At 39.2% G+C, this 17,862-nt stretch overlaps 1 protein-coding gene across 7 annotated transcripts in view; it reads left to right on the forward strand.

Moving 5' to 3' along the window:
• The window catches only part of ANKRD44 (ankyrin repeat domain 44), a 334,769-nt gene that overhangs the window by 237,126 nt on the left and 79,781 nt on the right, over nt 1-17,862 (forward strand). For 4 of the 7 annotated variants that reach the window (XM_023591724.3, XM_004468489.5, XM_023591721.3 and 1 more), the window contains exons 10-15: nt 1,248-1,362; nt 8,333-8,415; nt 10,978-11,041; nt 13,039-13,107; nt 15,203-15,343; nt 16,683-16,763. In XM_023591724.3, the coding sequence (XP_023447492.1) occupies nt 1,248-1,362; nt 8,333-8,415; nt 10,978-11,041; nt 13,039-13,107; nt 15,203-15,343; nt 16,683-16,763 (553 nt within the window). Of the gene's footprint in view, nt 1-1,247; nt 1,363-8,332; nt 8,416-10,923; nt 11,042-13,038; nt 13,108-15,202; nt 15,344-16,682; nt 16,764-17,862 lie in introns of all 7 variants that reach the window. The other 3 variants (XM_023591719.3, XM_023591720.3, XM_023591722.3) reach the window with 1 other exon arrangement.

Raw genomic sequence — 17,862 nt, forward strand, 5'->3', positions numbered from 1 at the left:
ACCTTATGTGTGCTGAAGAGATGCAGTTGGAAGTGCATACTCTGGGGTATTCTTGCCAAAATATTTAGCATGAATTCAGAAGGAAAAAAAAAAAACAACAATGGTCAATTCCAGAACGCAGGATATCCTGTAAGACCCCTGACCTGGATTCTTCAAAAATATCAAGGTCATGAATGACACCCACCCCTGCACCAAACATAAAGGTAGGAGGACTGTTTAGATTCAAGGAAATTAAAGCGAACTGACAATCAAATGTTTCCAGCATCTTGATTGGGCCCTGGATTTTGGTTAAAAAAACCCAACAACTATAAAGGACATATCTGATACAATGGGATAAATTGGAATATGCACTACGTTTTAGATAAACTTATTTTATCAGTGTTAAACTTCTTAAGTGTGATTATTGAACTGTAGTTTTGTGGGAGAATGTCTATTCTTGGAAAAACATTGTTAGGGTAAAGTGTCATGATGTCTAACTTACTTTTAAAGCTTCCTCAAATAAATTAATAAATAGGCAAATTTTACATATAAATGTGAAAAAGAAAGAAAATATAAATGCAGGAAAAGACAGCAGAATGAAAAAAATTATGAAAATACTGTATTGTTAAAAGATGTATGGATGATTAATGTACTTTTTACAAATATAAGTAGATATTTATAGTTTATAGTTTATGCTTTTATCCATTTTACTCATCACATTCTAAGTTGGATAAATTAGGTAAAATCATTTTTGAACTCTTAATACCCTTTAAGTTCTTATGCTTAAATCATAATACTTACAGAGATCTTTAGTGCAACAGGTAAAATTGAACAAATTTTCAGCATTCCATTTTATGGAATTAGATTACATTATTAATTCACAGCAGGAATTCAGTTGTGCATGAGATAGTTGATTTTTTTTTTAAGATTTTTTTTAAAAGAAGGTCCTGGGAAGCAGGTGCTCAACCACTTGGGCTACATTTGCTCCCCAATATTTGATTCTTAAATAAGACAATATAGATAAGGTTTATCAAAAGCATTTCTAATAGTATCTCCTCTATGAAAATATAATAATAATAATAATACTTTAGATGGTGGATTGTCCTAGCATCCAATTGGGATGCTGAAAAAAATCTTGTACCTTAGAGCAAAGATGTACACCAGAGTGGAAAAGAAATGACCAGTCGCTCAACTTAAATGACTAGCGTAATTTAAATCTGAATCGACCTGAATCTTGTGTTATTATGTATTAAAATATTCTCTTTCAGGAGGTGAAATTGACTGCGTGGATAAGGATGGCAACACTCCTCTCCATGTGGCTGCAAGATACGGTCATGAGCTTTTGATTAACACCTTAATAACCAGCGGAGCTGACACAGCCAAGTAGGTTATTGCAAAAATATGGCAGCATAATTGCCATATGAGGGAATAGTGCCAGACACACTCTGCCACAGGAGCTAGTTCCCATTCACTAAGGTTAAGGTGAATCTGTACCATTATACTAAACACAAATTAAAATTGAATTTTAATGATAGATGCAAAGAAGAACCAATTTTATTTTTCAGCTATGCAAGGACATGGCCTATCCCAGTGGTTTTAATTAAAGATACTTAAACTTAATTCCTAATCTGCTTTCTAATTTTCTTCTGTTTTTCCCAATGCTCAATATTAATTAAGAAGAAAAAGAAAACTTAGTTGGGCAAATTGAATTTATTTGGGGAGTTTGCACAGCTTTAAAGATGCTGTTTTAAAGTAGCAATTGAATAAATTCGCTACATTGGTGACAGGGACTTGACCTCATTTTATACTTCAACAAGAATATAGAAAGTATCTATGTGCCTGTCACAATGCTGGATGCTATGGGAAATTTCAAAAGAAGTAAATTATCTGGTCGATACCTTCAAATACCTCATAATTTTGTTGGGGGCCCTAAACCCACTTAAGTCAAAAAGGACATGCAAGGTAGTATATAATAAAGCCATAAATGATAGAGGACTTAAGTGGTAAAATGTATTTATAGACAGCAAATGCCATAGAGTGTAGACAGGAAGAAGAGAGCACAAAGGTGGCCAAAATTTTCTGCAAAGTCTGTAAGGAGGAGGTAAGTTTTAGGTAGGTTTTGAAGGATGAGAAGTATCTGAGTAGAGCAGAGGGCAGGTAGACGTCTCAAGCAAGGAAGAAAGCAGGAGCAAAAGACAAAAAGAGTGTGACTTCTTTGAATATAAACTGGCACAGAGTATGCTGTCAATAAATATTAGCTATTATTTTATTATTTCATAATAGATAGTAGAACCAAGTGAAAAAGGACCTTACATGCCTGAATGAAGAGTTTAGCTCTGATCAGAGACTATGGGTAGCAATCACTGAATTTTCATGAAAATAATAAAAGGAGGGCAGTGTTATATTAGGAATTTTGTTTTATTTATCAAATGTACAATAGAATTCAAAGTCTTGCTTGAGAATCAGCCAACATTTAAATGGTCTAAGGAAGCCATGGTGAGGTCATATTTTTAAATCAGATTCACACTGGTCCGGGTGTTCTTGAAGTAAATTATATGCAGCAATCTGGTAGATTTGTATTATATAATGGTTTACCTTCATCAATTCAAAGTTAAGCTGACCTGGGTTCCAATTACCTTCTGGCTTCCCAGTCTAGTGAAAGTATTGTGAGATTTGTTACCATGGAATGACCAGGCTGTGGGAACAAAGTCAGAGAAATTCTGACCCTCTGGGTCCCCAGAATAGGTGACATTACAGCGGAAGGAAGTTTGCCAGTTGGAGGGAATTGTGTGGGATGGAAAGAAAGAGGGTGAAGCAAGGAAAGGCATTGCAGGAAGAGGGAAGACCAGATCATCTGTTGGGGGAGAGGGCTGAATGGAGAAAAATGAGATGGAAAGGCAGGGAGGGCCATATCTCAAAGGACCCTGGTGTCCCGCTAAGAGCTGGGATTCTATTCTGAGGCATTCAGAAGCTGTTAAAGAATTAGGAGTGAGTGGGGGGTAGGCTGTGTCCAATGATCCCATTTATATTTAAGAACATTCTGATAGCAGTCCAGGCATATTGGACACAGTCCAGACTAGAAACACTTCCCAGACCCTTGCAAATGTTCAGGGAAGAAAAGATGAGGGCTTCTAAGGCTGAAGATGTAGGTTGACGGGTTGACAGAGGAGAGGAATGCTGACAATATAGAGTTAGCTGTGGGATGTCTCCTTTCAGAGGAGAAAGGAATTTACCTCAAGCCAAATTGGGATTGGGATGTTGCAAATTAAAAGAAGAACCTCAGTGTTGTGAAAAGAATACTTGAGTTAGATTCAGGAGACTCTTACGATGTTCCCAACCAGACTTGGCTGCCCAATGCCAGACATCAGAAACATAGAGTGTTGATGAAGGAAAAGCAAAGTATGTAAGCACAGACCAAATTCACCTCTGATATGTTAATTATTTTCAATGGTATTTTTCTTTCAACTCTAGTCTACTTGGCAAGTTTTGACCAAACCATGACTTTCGATTTTTCCCGTTTCCCTATTTGAATCTGTTTTAGGGAGTAAAATTAATTGGGCCCAATAACTTTTGAAAACTTCAAAAAAAAAAATTCAATAAGCACAAAGTTTCCTTTCCTCATGATTTTGCCTTCAATTTATGCAAACCCTCACCAGGTGGCAAAAGTGCATTAAAAATGACACTTGTTCTAGCAGCCTTTCCTTCCAGAGACTGTGCCTAGGGAAAGAGATGAGGAAAACAGACTCAAAGAACTATATCTGCTTTCTTTTGTCACAGCATATCTGGGAATAAGTCATGCTTCTTTCAGTAACAATGACTCATCAAGGCAGTGATCTCCTTGTGTATTGGGAGGGGAGGGTGTGTGTGCAGAGCTGTGGGAAGGGAAACCAATTTAGGGGAAAATATTAAAGTAGGGGATATGTGGAAGATTAAATTTCCGAAAGGCCCCCAGAAAAATCATTGTTCTCTGGGTTTCTTGTTGCTTACTGAAGAGGAGGAAAACAGGCCTTTCCATCTATAAATATGTAAACAAACAAATAGCATTTACAAAAATAGCCCAAATTATATAGCCGTAATTAAATCACCATTTCATGGGATTATGGTTCTGATGGCTAAGGTGCTGACTCTTGAGTTCAGTATACCCTGCAGAAAAGAGGTTTTACAGTAGTTTAAACAAAGTGGACTCATCACTGCACAAAAGTTTTTATTCGGATGACTGCCAAATTTTGTTCACACAGAAGTCTCAGTGTGCTGCATTACCACTGGCCCTCCCTTGGCTCAGACTTATCATTTATTGACTAAGTCCATCTTAATTCTTTTCTCAGTAGCCCAGCCAGTAGTACTACACCACTTCAGTGGAATCCCAAATACAAACACAGGGACTAAAATTTGGCAGTTATGTAGTTATAAGGTGGACATTCAGATAAACCAAGGCATGCTTTTATCCCATGTGTTTTAGATTATCATCAAATGAAAAGACAGTTCATACATTTTTGCAGAGAACACTCAAGGCTACAAAGTATTTCCAGGGACCCCCAGAGATGCACTGATTAGTTGGAGAAACACTGAGTAGAAGGGGAGAAAGGAGAATTTTCAGTGGAGGGACCTGCATGTGCAGAAGCTTGGGGCGGGACAGCTCCTGGCCCTTAGGTAGAATGAGAGAATTCAGTGGATTCTAGAGGACGCATGGGTTAAGCAAAGGCCATATCAAGAGGGGGCCTTGTCAGGCATATTAGAGTCCTTGGACTTGATTGGACAGGAACCACTGAAAATGTCAGTTGCAAATAGCAAGGACCAGGCCTCATTGTCATCAGTTAGACCCAAATGCCTAGTGCATGATCGGAATGACATAGATAAAATTGATAAGGAATTGATATTTAAGATTCAGATAATCATCCTACTCTCATTTTAGGAGATGTTTTTATTTTGCCCTCTCAGTGGGCAAAGATAAACCAATCCCCCTTTCTAGGAAGCTGTGAGATAATAAATGTAAAGGATTTTGAAACAGACAATAGATATGCTGACGGATTTCTATTCATTCTTTGCTTTTAAGGAATCACATACCTGATTTTAAGGAAGCACAACCTGGTTACAATTTAAAAACTCACAGACTGTAGATTGCACAATTAAGCTAATAATCATTGCAAGGACAATAATAGTCCCAGCGTGCATGCTGTAGCCTTACCAGGCAGCAGACACTCTGTTTAGTACTTTACCTGCATTATCTCAATCCTTAAAATTGCTCCATGAGGCAGACACCGTTATTATCTTTAATTTCCTGAGGAGGGAACTGTTATGTAATAGCTAGCAAGTGGCAAAACCAGGACGCAAACCCAAGGTTTCTGACCCCATCATCTTAACCATGGTGCTCTTTACCAGGTGGCCTATGGGAAAGTTCTAGAAAAAGTATATAAGAAGAATCTTGTCTCCCTGCTGCCAAGGGCAAAGCTTAAAAGACAATATTCTAATGATACCAGGGCCCTTTTCTTACCTCATTTGGCTGTCTATGATGGACAGTCTTTCAGACTTCATCTATTCTGAAATAACTGGGTAAGAGAGGCCAGCTAGCAGCTAATTTAGAAGTAGCTAATACAAATGTGTCCTATTAACTTTATGACTGGCCAAATAAATGTAGCAATTTAACTGGAATTGCTCTCCTCTTTCCTGTAACTTATGCGTTTAGTGTTATCTGGCATCTTATATCTAAGTCTTCCTTGATGCATACCTGATAAAGTGAGAGTGATACTTCCTATTTGACAAAGACAGTCAAATTCTAATTTTCTTCCTAAAGGTTTTGTGATCCTTCATAAGCGCCCTTATTTTGTAACAAAGCAGTAAATTTATTTTGAAATGCATGAATGGTTTCTGAAGTGATTCAGAGATTCTGAATTCTACTTTCCTTCTTTTCAATCTTGACCTGATGTTTAGTTTTCCTCTTTGAACCACAGGATGATTCCGATTATTATCTGAATCTGAATTTAAATGTCAGAATTAATTGAATTTAAATTAATGTTTTCAAAACCAATATGGAGGTGGGAACTTTTTATTAACTATGGAATAAAAATTGTATATCAAACAGATTTTTGCTAGACCTTTTAAATTAGAGTAGTTCCTATCACTCTCACCTTCTAAGGTTTATAAGTAGTAATGAAAAAAAAAAGAATTAATTAGCTAATGTAGAGTATGATGAATTATCTAAGAACAGGGGTGTTAAGTGGTAAGATTGATTAGAAGTATTGATAATAAAGCATATGGAATATATTACAGTACTATTACTGTCATACTTCACATAATTTTTATGTTTTTACCTTTGGTTTCTTACAGTTTGATATTATTTTCTCTAATTCATTTGTATTATTTTGTACAGATGTATATATTTTATGTATCTTTACTTAAATACATATATATTATATATATATTTTAAAGAATATATATATTATATATATATATATATATATATTTTAAAGAATGAGGAAAGCTAAAAGAAATCTTGAGAATCCAGTCCTTGATTTCAGGTACATGAACTTAAAACCATCCTACAAAATATTCCATCTATTTTCTTCTTCCCAATCTCCAGAGATATTTAATCATATATTTTTGCCTTAATTCCCCAAAACAAATAAAATGGGTAGGTAAAATCACATTAAAGTTCCATTTAGTAGAAAGCTTTCAAAGCATGAAAAAAAATTGTACCTGAAAAAAATTGTTTCATTTACATCAAGAGAGAACAATATAAATAGTAACAGAAGTAGAAAAAGCTTCTCTCCCATCCCCCAACTCCTTCTTCCTTTTCATGAACATCAAGGTCGTTGCTGATGCAATTGCTTTTCAGAATTTTTTTTTTTTTTGGTAACTGATGAGAGAGGCAATTACAAGCAGTTCTCCTCTACATGACACTGCCCGGAAGACGAGCAAATTGCATGTCTTGATGGATGCCAGCTATTATATACACTGGGTTGGAAATCTCCTTATAGGGAAAGGAAAATGAACAGAGGGAAGACTGAACAAAAACACCAATAAATAGAAAGACGTTATCATGGAAAAGAGTGGTGGTTAATTGCTGAAAGGCTGGTATTTTGCAGAATACCATGAAATATCTTTCAATAGGTGTAAACTTTCACACATTCATACACATATTAATTTTTGAGATAGTATATAAAATTCATGGTTTCAAAGCTTAACAAATTCAAATCATTACGGCAGAGTGTTTCATTATGAAGTGTAGAATCTGAAAATGGTTCGCTTTGTGCTGAGGAGAAATTTAGGTGGTTAGTGCTGCAGGTTGGTGAATGTCTAGGGCTCCATACTTGCTTATGTTATGCAGAGGATTTATAAAATCTGAAATATATCATTTGAATGAAATGAGATGTGAGAAATAATCATTAACATTATTATAAATGCTTTGTAAGCATACAGGGACCAACCAATGATGCTGTTTGTTATGAACTACAATCCAACACAGGGCCTCTTGTCCTTGCTCCAGGGGGAGAGAAGAGGGGGTTTTAATTCTGAAGCTGAGAAGTGCTGCTGTCAGAAAGCTGCCTGTTCCTTAAAGGATCATCCTGAGAACTGGGTTCTGGTGGGGGATAAGTCTAAAAAGTCCTTTTCTAGATTCTTTCTGTATTACCATTAGCAAAAATTTGCTAGGTTTATGAAGTATATACTAGATAATTCTCATTACTCCTAATTGTATTTTTGTGACTGATGTCCTGATGTGGGTTAATGTGCAACATCAACTATTAGGAAGATGAATTTACACTTGCAAGAGGTAAACATCAGTTTTATTCTCATCCAAAATTTTATTTTCAAGAATAAAAGTACAGCCATTATCAACTCTTAGCAAGGTGTTTGACATATAATAGGTCACTAATGAATATTTCTTTATTAATTCATGGGATAAATCAGGTTGCTTTTCAAAGTTGAGTTTGTCTTGCTCAGCATTGTTATCTCTAGCACTTCACATAGTATCTGATACTTAGTGTTGAACAGATGAATGAATGAATGAATGTATGAATGAGACATGCAACCTCTAAACCGAGAGAAAACAAGAGAGAAGTTAATTTTAAACCAAGACACCATTTATGTGAAATTAATTTCCTTAAAAATATACATTCCTATTATAGGCTTTTAAATCTGGCTTAGAGCCAAGCATTTCTTTTAAATTTTTAAGGTAGAAGATGAAAACTGCATAATTATTTATTGGTTGGAAGAATTACAAAATTATTTAGCCAAGAGTCCCTAAGCAAGGCTCCGTGGGTTTCACGGTCATCGGGGACCTGCTAGAAAGGCAATTGTCTTCCGCTTGTACCTTGAGACCCTGTACTGTGAGCTGCTCTGTTTTTTCCCTCCCCAGGTGTGGCATCCATAGCATGTTCCCCTTACATTTAGCCGCCCTAAATGCTCATTCTGACTGCTGCAGAAAGTTGTTATCATCAGGTAAGTAAACCCACTACCAAATTGGAAGCTTAATGTAAATAAGTCACATGGCTTCAGGTGTCTGGTCAGAGCAAGTGGCTGCCTGTGCTTCCTGTCATTTCCTGACTGCAGCAGGATGCGTTGTGTGCCACAGCTACCTGCGAACTGACAGCTCCCAGCAGGCCTTGGTGTAGAGGCCTTTTAATGTTAGCATTCCTGCCCCAGAATGAGAGTCCTCTCTGTTTTTCCATTTAAACTTGGTGCTCACGGTGAGAGAGAGAGAGGCAGAGATGGCCAGAGCATGCAGGAAGTTTAGATCATAGAAGTAGAAGACATCTTTGAGGTGTAAAATAGTCACTTAGCATTTAATATTTTTACACAAGGGAAAAAGACCGCCTCCCTCATATACACACATTGGACATTGGAGGGAGACCCACAATTAATTCATATTGCTTCATTTGTTGTTCATGCGCCTCAAAAGTACTTTACTTTTAAAGATTTATTTTTTATTTATTTCTCTCTCCCCACCCAGTTGTCTGCTCTCTGTTTCCATTCACTATGTGTTCTTCTGTGACCGCTTCTATCCTTATCAGCGGCACTGGGAATCTGTGTTTCTTTCTGTTGCGTCATCTTGCTGTGTCAGCTCTCCGTGTGTGCGGCGCCATTCCTGGGCAGGCTGCACTTTCTTTGGCGCTGGGCGGCTCTCCTTATGGGGTGCACTCCTTGTGCATGGGGCTCCCCTATGCGGGGGACACCCGCTGTGGCAGGGCACTCCTTGCGCGCATCAGCACTGTGCGTGGGCCAGCTCCTCACGGGTCAAGGAGGCCCGGGGTTTGAACCGCGGACCTCCCATGTGGTAGGCGGACACCCTATCCATTGGGCCACTTCCCTCAAAAGTACTTTAAAAATCTTGTTTATTTGTCCTCAGCTTAAAAAGAAGGGGGAAAAATGGTCAGTATTTGCCTCCTAAGTCTTACCGATATCTGAAGTTTTCAGTAGTAGGCACATTGAGTATGAGTCTGTTTTCTAAACTAGGAAAAGACCGGCTTATTCAAAGCCTAAGAGAAAGCCAGGTTTCTAAGGCAGTGTGACAGTGTGGCGTCTGAGTTACTCCTTGAGGCCATCATTCCTAAGATTGTTTAGTGCTACCTGAAAAGCTTGAGCTCAATGGCTAAAAGCTAACATGCAAGAAGTAGTTTTAAAGCAACAATTTTCATAATCAGCTATACCATTGCACATTGCCACTTAATTTGATCTTTAGGTACCTGCAGTGTGCAAAGACTATAATAATAGTAACATCAAAATTTACCAAAATTACTAGTGAGGTTGTTTTGGACAACATGTAGAATTAAGATACTTTCTTACTCAATATACACCTCATCACACACGCAATTTTAATGGTAAAAAATGTCATCTTAATATTCTAGTCTGGGGAAGCAGACTTGGCTCAATGGATAGGGCATTCATCTACCACATGGGAGGTCTGCGGTTCAAACCCCGGGCCTCCTTGACCCGTGTGCAGCTGGCCCATATGCAGTGCTGATGCGCGCAAGGAGTGCCATGCCATGCAGGGGTGTCCCCGTGTAGGGGAGCCCCATGCTCAAGGAGTGCGCCCCGTAAGGAGAGCTGCCCAGTGCGAAAGAAAGTGCAGCCTGCCCAGGAATGGTGCCACACACATGGAGAGCTGACACAACAAGATGACGCAACAAAAAGAGACACAGATTCCCAGTGCCGCTGACAAGAATAGAAGCGGACACAGAAGAACACACAGTGAATGGACACAGAGAGCAGACAAATGCGGGGGAGGGGGCAGGGAAGGGGAGAGAAATAAATAAAAATAAATCTTAAAAAAAAATTCTGTGGATTCTGAAAAACCATGACACCTAGGTTTAATTTTTATATTTTCAATGTGGAGCTATTAGGAATCAAGACAGTGTTTCTAGCTTGAAGTTTTGCTAATTTTTTATTAACACTTCTGCCAACCTTTAAGACGTTCCCGGGCTTTCAAAAGTGATAGGGGTCTGTAAGGCGAAGATTGTTTATGAATTAATTCATCAGTTGTCCCAGATGCATTTTTTTTCCTTTCAGTACCTTACCCATGGTTGATTCTGCTTTTATTGCTTTTGGCATGTTTACAAATAATTCCTGCATGAAAGCATGTTTCCCAAATCTTAAACCAACTGAAAGCTAGAAATATGCTTAAGAAGATACCTATCCCAGCATGTTAAGACCACTCCTTTGCCTTTCATGTTTTCTCTGCGTGTTCTGTCTGCCTGTCTATTGCCCCACTTATCTCAAATTGGTTTCATAAATTTCTATCCTGTGATTGAAAAATGGGACTCTGGTTCACCCAGGGCTGAATACGAAATAAATTCTTCTTGACTTCACGGTTTTACCTATAAAATTGCCAAGCTTGAGCAGTTACCATTCGTTGCCATGACAACCTCTTTCTGACTACAATTGCTTGCATTCTGGTTTTTCTACTAACTGATTTTTCTGTCTCTGCAATGTTTCTTGTGGTTTAACTAGGACAAAAGTATAGCATAGTATCCTTGTTTAGTAATGAGCACGTGCTGTCTGCAGGCTTTGAAATAGACACCCCAGATAAATTTGGAAGAACGTGTCTTCATGCTGCTGCTGCAGGAGGGTGAGTAGTTAGCAATTTCAGTTGTTTTTTTCTGTGACTTAATCACTAAATCATCTTAACTGACTTGTCTGTGAATCAAAGACAATTTCCTTATCAAAATGAGTAAGAATCATTTTTTAGCAATACCAAACACCGCTGCATTGCATTTGCAGGTTACTTACATTTTGTTCTTCCAAAGAAAAATTCTTGGCCCATCTCAATTAGCCAATAGTTTGTTTTTTTCTTTCTCTCTTTTTTACTACTTTCTTTTTTTAAATTGTCTATCTTCAGCCTAAAGAATAATTTTATGTTTCGTACTTTCCCCACCAAGAGAAAATAATTTGAGATTTGTTCATAAGGTTTTCCTCTTTTGTTGCTGGTAGGTGTGTGATGACAAGGAATACAAGACTGAATTAATTCATCTCCATTTAGAGACTTTTTTCCTTTTCTAAAAACTGATTTTAAGTTCTTGTATAACTGAATGTAAAACAAAGGGCAAGAGAACCCAAAGGAAATACAAGAAGTGATTTAATCCTTGAATTTTTTGGAGTTGTAAAGAGAATTTTTCATCAGAGACTCTCATTTTCACATCAACAGTTGGATTAAAACTCTGATCAATAAATTGTCAATAAATAGCCACACACTGACCAAACATGGCTTCTCTTGGATGACCTTGTTTGGGAAAAGTGTTGGTTCTTAGTCAATTTCTTTTCTTTTCTTTCTTTTTCTTTTTTTTTTTTTTTGGTTCTTAAGGAACAACACAGCTTCTCTATTGTTACTAAAGGCATTACATTTATCAGAGGTGGATTGACTGTGAAGGTATAGGGACCCTTATTTACCTGGGTCCCTCCTGAAGTGTTGTACCTAGTTTTGCATTTATTCATTTGGTATACTTTTTTTTAAAGAGCCCTCTACCCTCCCCATCCCCAAATTGTGTAAGCCTCATGAGCCACACAACTGGATCTTCCTCTGCCGTTGATCCTTTAGCACCATTCAGTAAGAGTTGGGGGCTTTTTATCAATTGACATACTATGCAAACCTGTAATTGTCTTAGAAACCTCTTATGTTTGTAGCTGGAACAGCTAGTTCTCTGAGAAGGGTGGACATGAAGGGTCAATGGGGGGTGGGGAGAGCCCTGTTCAAGTTTATCATCAATAAGCCCATTTTAAATTTAATGATAAAATAATAAATTCTCAGTTGCTTTTTGGTATCCCAAGTAATTGGAACAATAAGGGATGATTATTTCCATTTATGCCAACATTAAAAAATATATATCAGACCTGTACAGGAAATGGCAACACATCATTTAAATTCATGTCTAAAACTCCTATTCGAATTAATATTTGGCTACTAGCCCTCCAATTGGAAAATTCATTTCAGTGGGTCCTTTTTACTTAACATGATTTATTGCTTCTGCGGCTGACAAAGAAGCTTTGGAAGATCACTGTGCTCCATTACATCATTTTAGGCCATGTTTCTGCACATTTATTTACCTAGATTACAAAGACAGGGAAATGCAGCTATTTTATTTTCCATTAGGGAGTATCTGGGTAAAAAATGGTTATCTTGGTGAATTCATTCTGCTGTGATAAAAGGTAATTCTCATCCACTCTGGCTCATTGTTTAAAGGTGATAAAATTATTATAGGTTTTAATGGTTGTTTCCTAAACTCTTGATGGTTTTGCAAATGAATTTTAGCATAAATAATGGCACCATCACTGAAAGGCTTAACCATGTAATAATTGATAAACTCTTTAATCATGGAATTACAAAGGTTCCATCAAGCTCTTAACTTTATTGATTTATTAGTTTTAAAACACAATTTTAGAAACTCTAGATCCTTGAGATATGGCATTTATCTGATATGTTCAGGTTATTTTGTTGTTGTTGTTGTTAGCAGAATTTAAACCTGGAGTTCCCATTTCATCTAGGCCTGCTTTCTGCAGAAAATGGCTCTTTCTGAAGACAGCCCAGTAATTGACTTCTACCGGCTTACTGTATTTTTCCTGTCTTTCTAGTAATGTGGAATGCATAAAACTCTTGCAGAGCAGTGGAGCGGATTTCCATAAAAAGGACAAGTGTGGGAGGTATGTAATCAGGGAGCTCTGCTTCAAGTGTCTAAATAAAAGAAGGGGGAAGCTGTCCATCTGGAAATCATGTTATGTTGAAATGGTAAACAGGGAAACGAGCTGGGGACATTCCATGCCCAGAAGGAAATTCCTTCTTGTACAAAAATGCCAACAAAGCAGGCACAAGCTACGAGAAGAGCATCTCCTTTCACAGCTTCTGTTTAGAAATTCCAATTGTTTCTGTTCTTTCCAAAAATTTTTACTCTCCTACATGGATATAGTTTGAAAAATTCTGTTTGTAGCAGATACAACTCTTTAGCCCTCCCAGCGCAGAATCTGGATCATTTTATTATATTTAGTGGATATTTTATCCTAGAATAAATTTTTAGACGTGTAAAACATTAAGAAAAAAAATTACTCAATAGACTCTGTCCCTTTGGCTCTTGGGATGGGTCATAGAACTTGCCTGAAACACCAGCTTATCCTTCAGTGTCCATGTCAAGTGTCACCTCCCTCCCACTGTGACGGGGTTCCCTCCTGCCTGCGCCCCAAGCACATTACCTACCCACTATGCAGCACACATTGCCCCCTGCTGGTGGGCTCTGTGTGCTTGTCTCTCTCACCAGACTGTCCCCTGAGGACACCGACTGGGTCTCTTTTCCTCTTATGTCTGGGCTTTGTCACATTGTTGATACCTAATAAATTTCAGTCTAATTAATTAAAACACCAGCAATCCAATATGTAAAATACTTACAATTTCCTTCTTTTGGACCAAAGAGGAGAAAAACAACTAATAAAAGAGTCCATAAACTAACTATAGAATATAAAATAGTTGTACTTGAGAACTGATAAATAATTCTTGAAAATAAAATTACTTATATTTAGTGTTCTATTTCTTCCCCGAATGTTGGTTAGGCAATGAAAAATTGTTAAAGAATTGAGAACTTAAAATAAATAACATAAAACCAGCCATGTCCTATCTCGGCAGCTCCTTACCATTTACAGGGTGCTTGTTTTTTTCTGTTACTCGGTTTCTCACAGTAACTGTGTGAGGTAGTTGGGGAGCTTGTTATCCTGTGCAATAGAAGAGAAAGCTGAGCCCACAGAAACCAAATGATTTATCCTTACACAGGTTTCTAGACTTAGAAGTGACCATAGGGGATAGCCTCCCAGAGGTCCTTAGTAAAATAAGAATGAGGAAGCCGAGGCCCAGAGAGCGAACATCATGGTTCGACCCAGTTTGCAGATCAGCTCAGACTAGAACCCAGGGCTTCCGATTCCTTGTGCGTTGTTCTTCCCATTAGCCTGCAGCCCTTCCCTCAAGGGGCTTACATATCTGTGGGGAATAGGAGACAAGATAAAAGCAAGGCAACATGTAAGGAGAGCCAAGAGAGACCCTGACAGGATCTGAATAATCTCGGATGAGAGGGAGTGGGGGAGAAGAAGGATGAGAAGGAGGGGGAAGGGAAGGGAGGGGAGGGGAGGAGAGGGGAGAGGACAGGAAAGGGCTCGTTTCTGGAACTTCAAGGCTGAGTTGGGTGACAGTGGTGACAGTGGTTATGGAAAGGCAGCCTCAGGGCACAGAACAGCACAGGGCAAAGGCTAGGCAGTGTGCCTGTGATTGGGGAAGCCTCAGGTCATTCCATCTGGATGCAGTAATGGGTGCACCTAGGAGAGAGGGAGATGCTCTGTATAACTAGACTGGGATCACCTTGGGGAGGTATTTGATTCCAGGCTCAGTTCAGTGTGCAGGACCAAAGATTTTAGAGCAGGATTGTCATAGATGGAGCTTGTACATTAGAAAACCCAGTTCTTTGTTCATACCAGCTAGACATTAGTTGGAAGCTTGATTAGAGCTAAGGAGGCCCATAAGGGTTGCTTTGCAGTGGTCCATGTAAGCAGTTATATGGACTCGAACCAGGATCGACACTTGGAATGAAAGAAAGGGTGGACGGCCTTGTCTGAGACACTCTCCTTGGAACCTGAGTTCCAATTTATGTCATCAAAGAAAGGCACGTCCCTTGGCCTCTGCATTCTTAGAGCAGAAGAGCTTTCGATGATGGGTCTGTTTTTTCAGACTGAATGGAATAATCTATTGCTGTTTGCTTTTCAGGACCCCTTTGCACTATGCAGCTGCAAATTGTCATTTCCACTGTATTGAGACATTAGTGACCACAGGGGCCAATGTGAATGAAACTGATGACTGGGGACGGACAGCTTTGCACTACGCTGCTGCATCCGACATGGATAGAAAGTAAAGCCAGTCTGCTCATGCTTCCTCTGGGGACAGGGCTGGGAAGGGAGAAGGTTTGCTAAGTTTTCTTTATATTGTTTTCTGGACACTGCAAATGAAGAATCTCTCTCATCCCAGCCTGAAGGAGTTAGAGTACTTCATCTCTAACTCTATTTTTCCCATTCTGTTCTCTTTCTATTTGAATATTACATGCCACTGCACAATTACTTCTCTTCAAATTGAAAGCCAAGTGGAGCCATCAAGCCTTGGTTTTCAGCTCATTCAAATCTGTTGTAATTTATTTTGATATACACTGAGGATTTCATCATTACTACTTAAATGCTTCATTTGCTGTAAAAACTTATATTTGTTAACATACATGTCCTACGTCATATCCACAAGTGCACCATCAGTATGTGTAAAATAAGAGACTATTGCTCTGAACTTTCGGCTAGAGGAAGCTGGACGAGCTGAAGGAGAGGAAGTGGATTGCCCTGGACATGTCTGGACCCCTACGTGGCTACTGACGCAAAGTAGAAATAAGTGAACCAGTTCAAAGGGAACATGTGTAGGAGGTGCCCACAATTTATGAGATTATTTCCACAAAATTTCATAAAATTGCGTTTACCTTTACTATGTGTGATACATGCTTATACTTTTTCTTCTATTTCATTAAAAAGAAAGACAAAACTGCCAACTGCAATTGGGTTATGACCTATAGTTTGAAAAACTCTGCTTGTTTTTCTCTTCATATTCATGTGCCAAGTCAAATGCAGTACTCAGAATCCCATAGCCAGCAATTATTTATTAAGCATATACTATGGGCCAGGCTCTATGCTGTTCACTTGTAGTGGGAGTGGTATAGGGTGTAGGGAACAAGTCTGCTTCATCTGTTAAGAGCTGGAAAAGGAATCACAAATGATGAATTGTTCTGGCAGATGAGGGGTGATTGGGACCCCATCTCTGGATGAGTAAAATGCTGAGCTGGTGAGAAAGCAGCAAGGAATATGGCACGAGTAAGAGAAGTTGGAGCTAAGTTGCCTCGTTTTTACCTGGGAATTTAGGATGTTTATGGAAGGGTGGACAAATTGAGGCTGTGTTAATCACTGAACCTAGGTGAAAGTTTCAGGAAAGTTGTGTTCCCAGTGGATTCGTTTGGAGAGAATCGATTTACTGGGTGGCCGCGGAGAGAACTATGTATATGCTCAATGAAAATCAATGTTGTTTATTTCCTTGGGGTTGGGGTAAAAATAGTTGGGATGTAAATTGCACCAAAACCATTAACAAATTTGACATTTAAAACACTAATTGCAATTCTCTCTCTCTCTCTCTCTCCCTCTCTCTCTCTCATACTGAGAAGTAAGACTATCTTAGGAAATGCCCATGAAAACTCAGAAGACCTTGAACGAGCAAGGGAGCTGAAGGAAAAGGAGGCTGCATTGTAAGTTTCATCTCAGCCTAAGAGCAAGGTGCCTGTTGCTCATGGCGGTGTCTGCCCCTCTGGGTTACCACGTCTCAGTATTGAGGGGTTTAACTTGGAATCTTTAAGAAGTGATAGGGGCTTGCATTTAATGAAGATGAACTTGTTCTTTGAATGTATTTGTCAATTACGCTGTTTTCTCAGAAGGGACTCTAAAATTGTAAACTTTGCTACAGCCATCACTATGGCTGGTCAGTGGTTTTTAGGACCAGGGGTCCTAAATATCATTTCTGACTCTGCCACTTACCATGTGCCTGAAGGAACATGTTAAACTTCTCTCAGGTCTTTATGCTCTTCTCTCATGACCTATGGATTGCTATTTGGCAGGTCCTGTGTATAAAGTGGTTAAGATTTTTGTGTGAAATGCACCAGTTGTCTTCCCCCCCACACCCCATCAACATACAAACAGCCCTTTGATCCCTGTAAATAGCTGTCCTCTCCCACCTCCTCCCACCTGCCCCTCTCAGGCTTCTGACAGAGACCGGTGGGATGGGTTGGGGCTGGAGGGTCTGCCTTCACCCAGGAGGCACCCATATGTAGGAAGCTATAATGCCTCATCCTCCTAGACCCTTTCTGCAGCACACAAAACAGTGAGAAGCTTACACTGCCCAGTGTGGTACCTGGCACGAGATGGGGTTCCGTAACTGTTGAACAGATGAACAAACGAATGAACTGGTGCCTCACCCCGCGGGATGTAGTGGCTGTAGCTGCTCCGAGGGTCTGCACACGCAGTCCTGAACTTGTACATTTCTTCTCCAGTTGTCAGAGGAACCGATTTCTTTGTAACCCCTGCCCCATCAGGGGTCTCCTACCACCCCGGGACTGCTCCCATGCCCAGGCCATTGGGGAAGGGCGTGCTTAGAGAGGGTGGCCCCAGTACATACAGGTTATGGGGCAAACTGCGACCGTGACCAGGGCGGGGATAGGAAACTCAGCTGGAAGTAAAGCAGAGTGACCCAGTTTTGCCCTAATACTCTAAAATTTAAATAATGATGTTACTCTGCTTCTGTAGCTAAAGTGCAAGCTTTTCTCCTCCTCTGCCAGCTGATGGAGAGATAGG

Source organism: Dasypus novemcinctus, chromosome 7, assembly GCF_030445035.2.
Source record: "Dasypus novemcinctus isolate mDasNov1 chromosome 7, mDasNov1.1.hap2, whole genome shotgun sequence".
In the NCBI taxonomy this organism is placed as follows: Eukaryota; Metazoa; Chordata; class Mammalia; order Cingulata; family Dasypodidae; genus Dasypus; species Dasypus novemcinctus.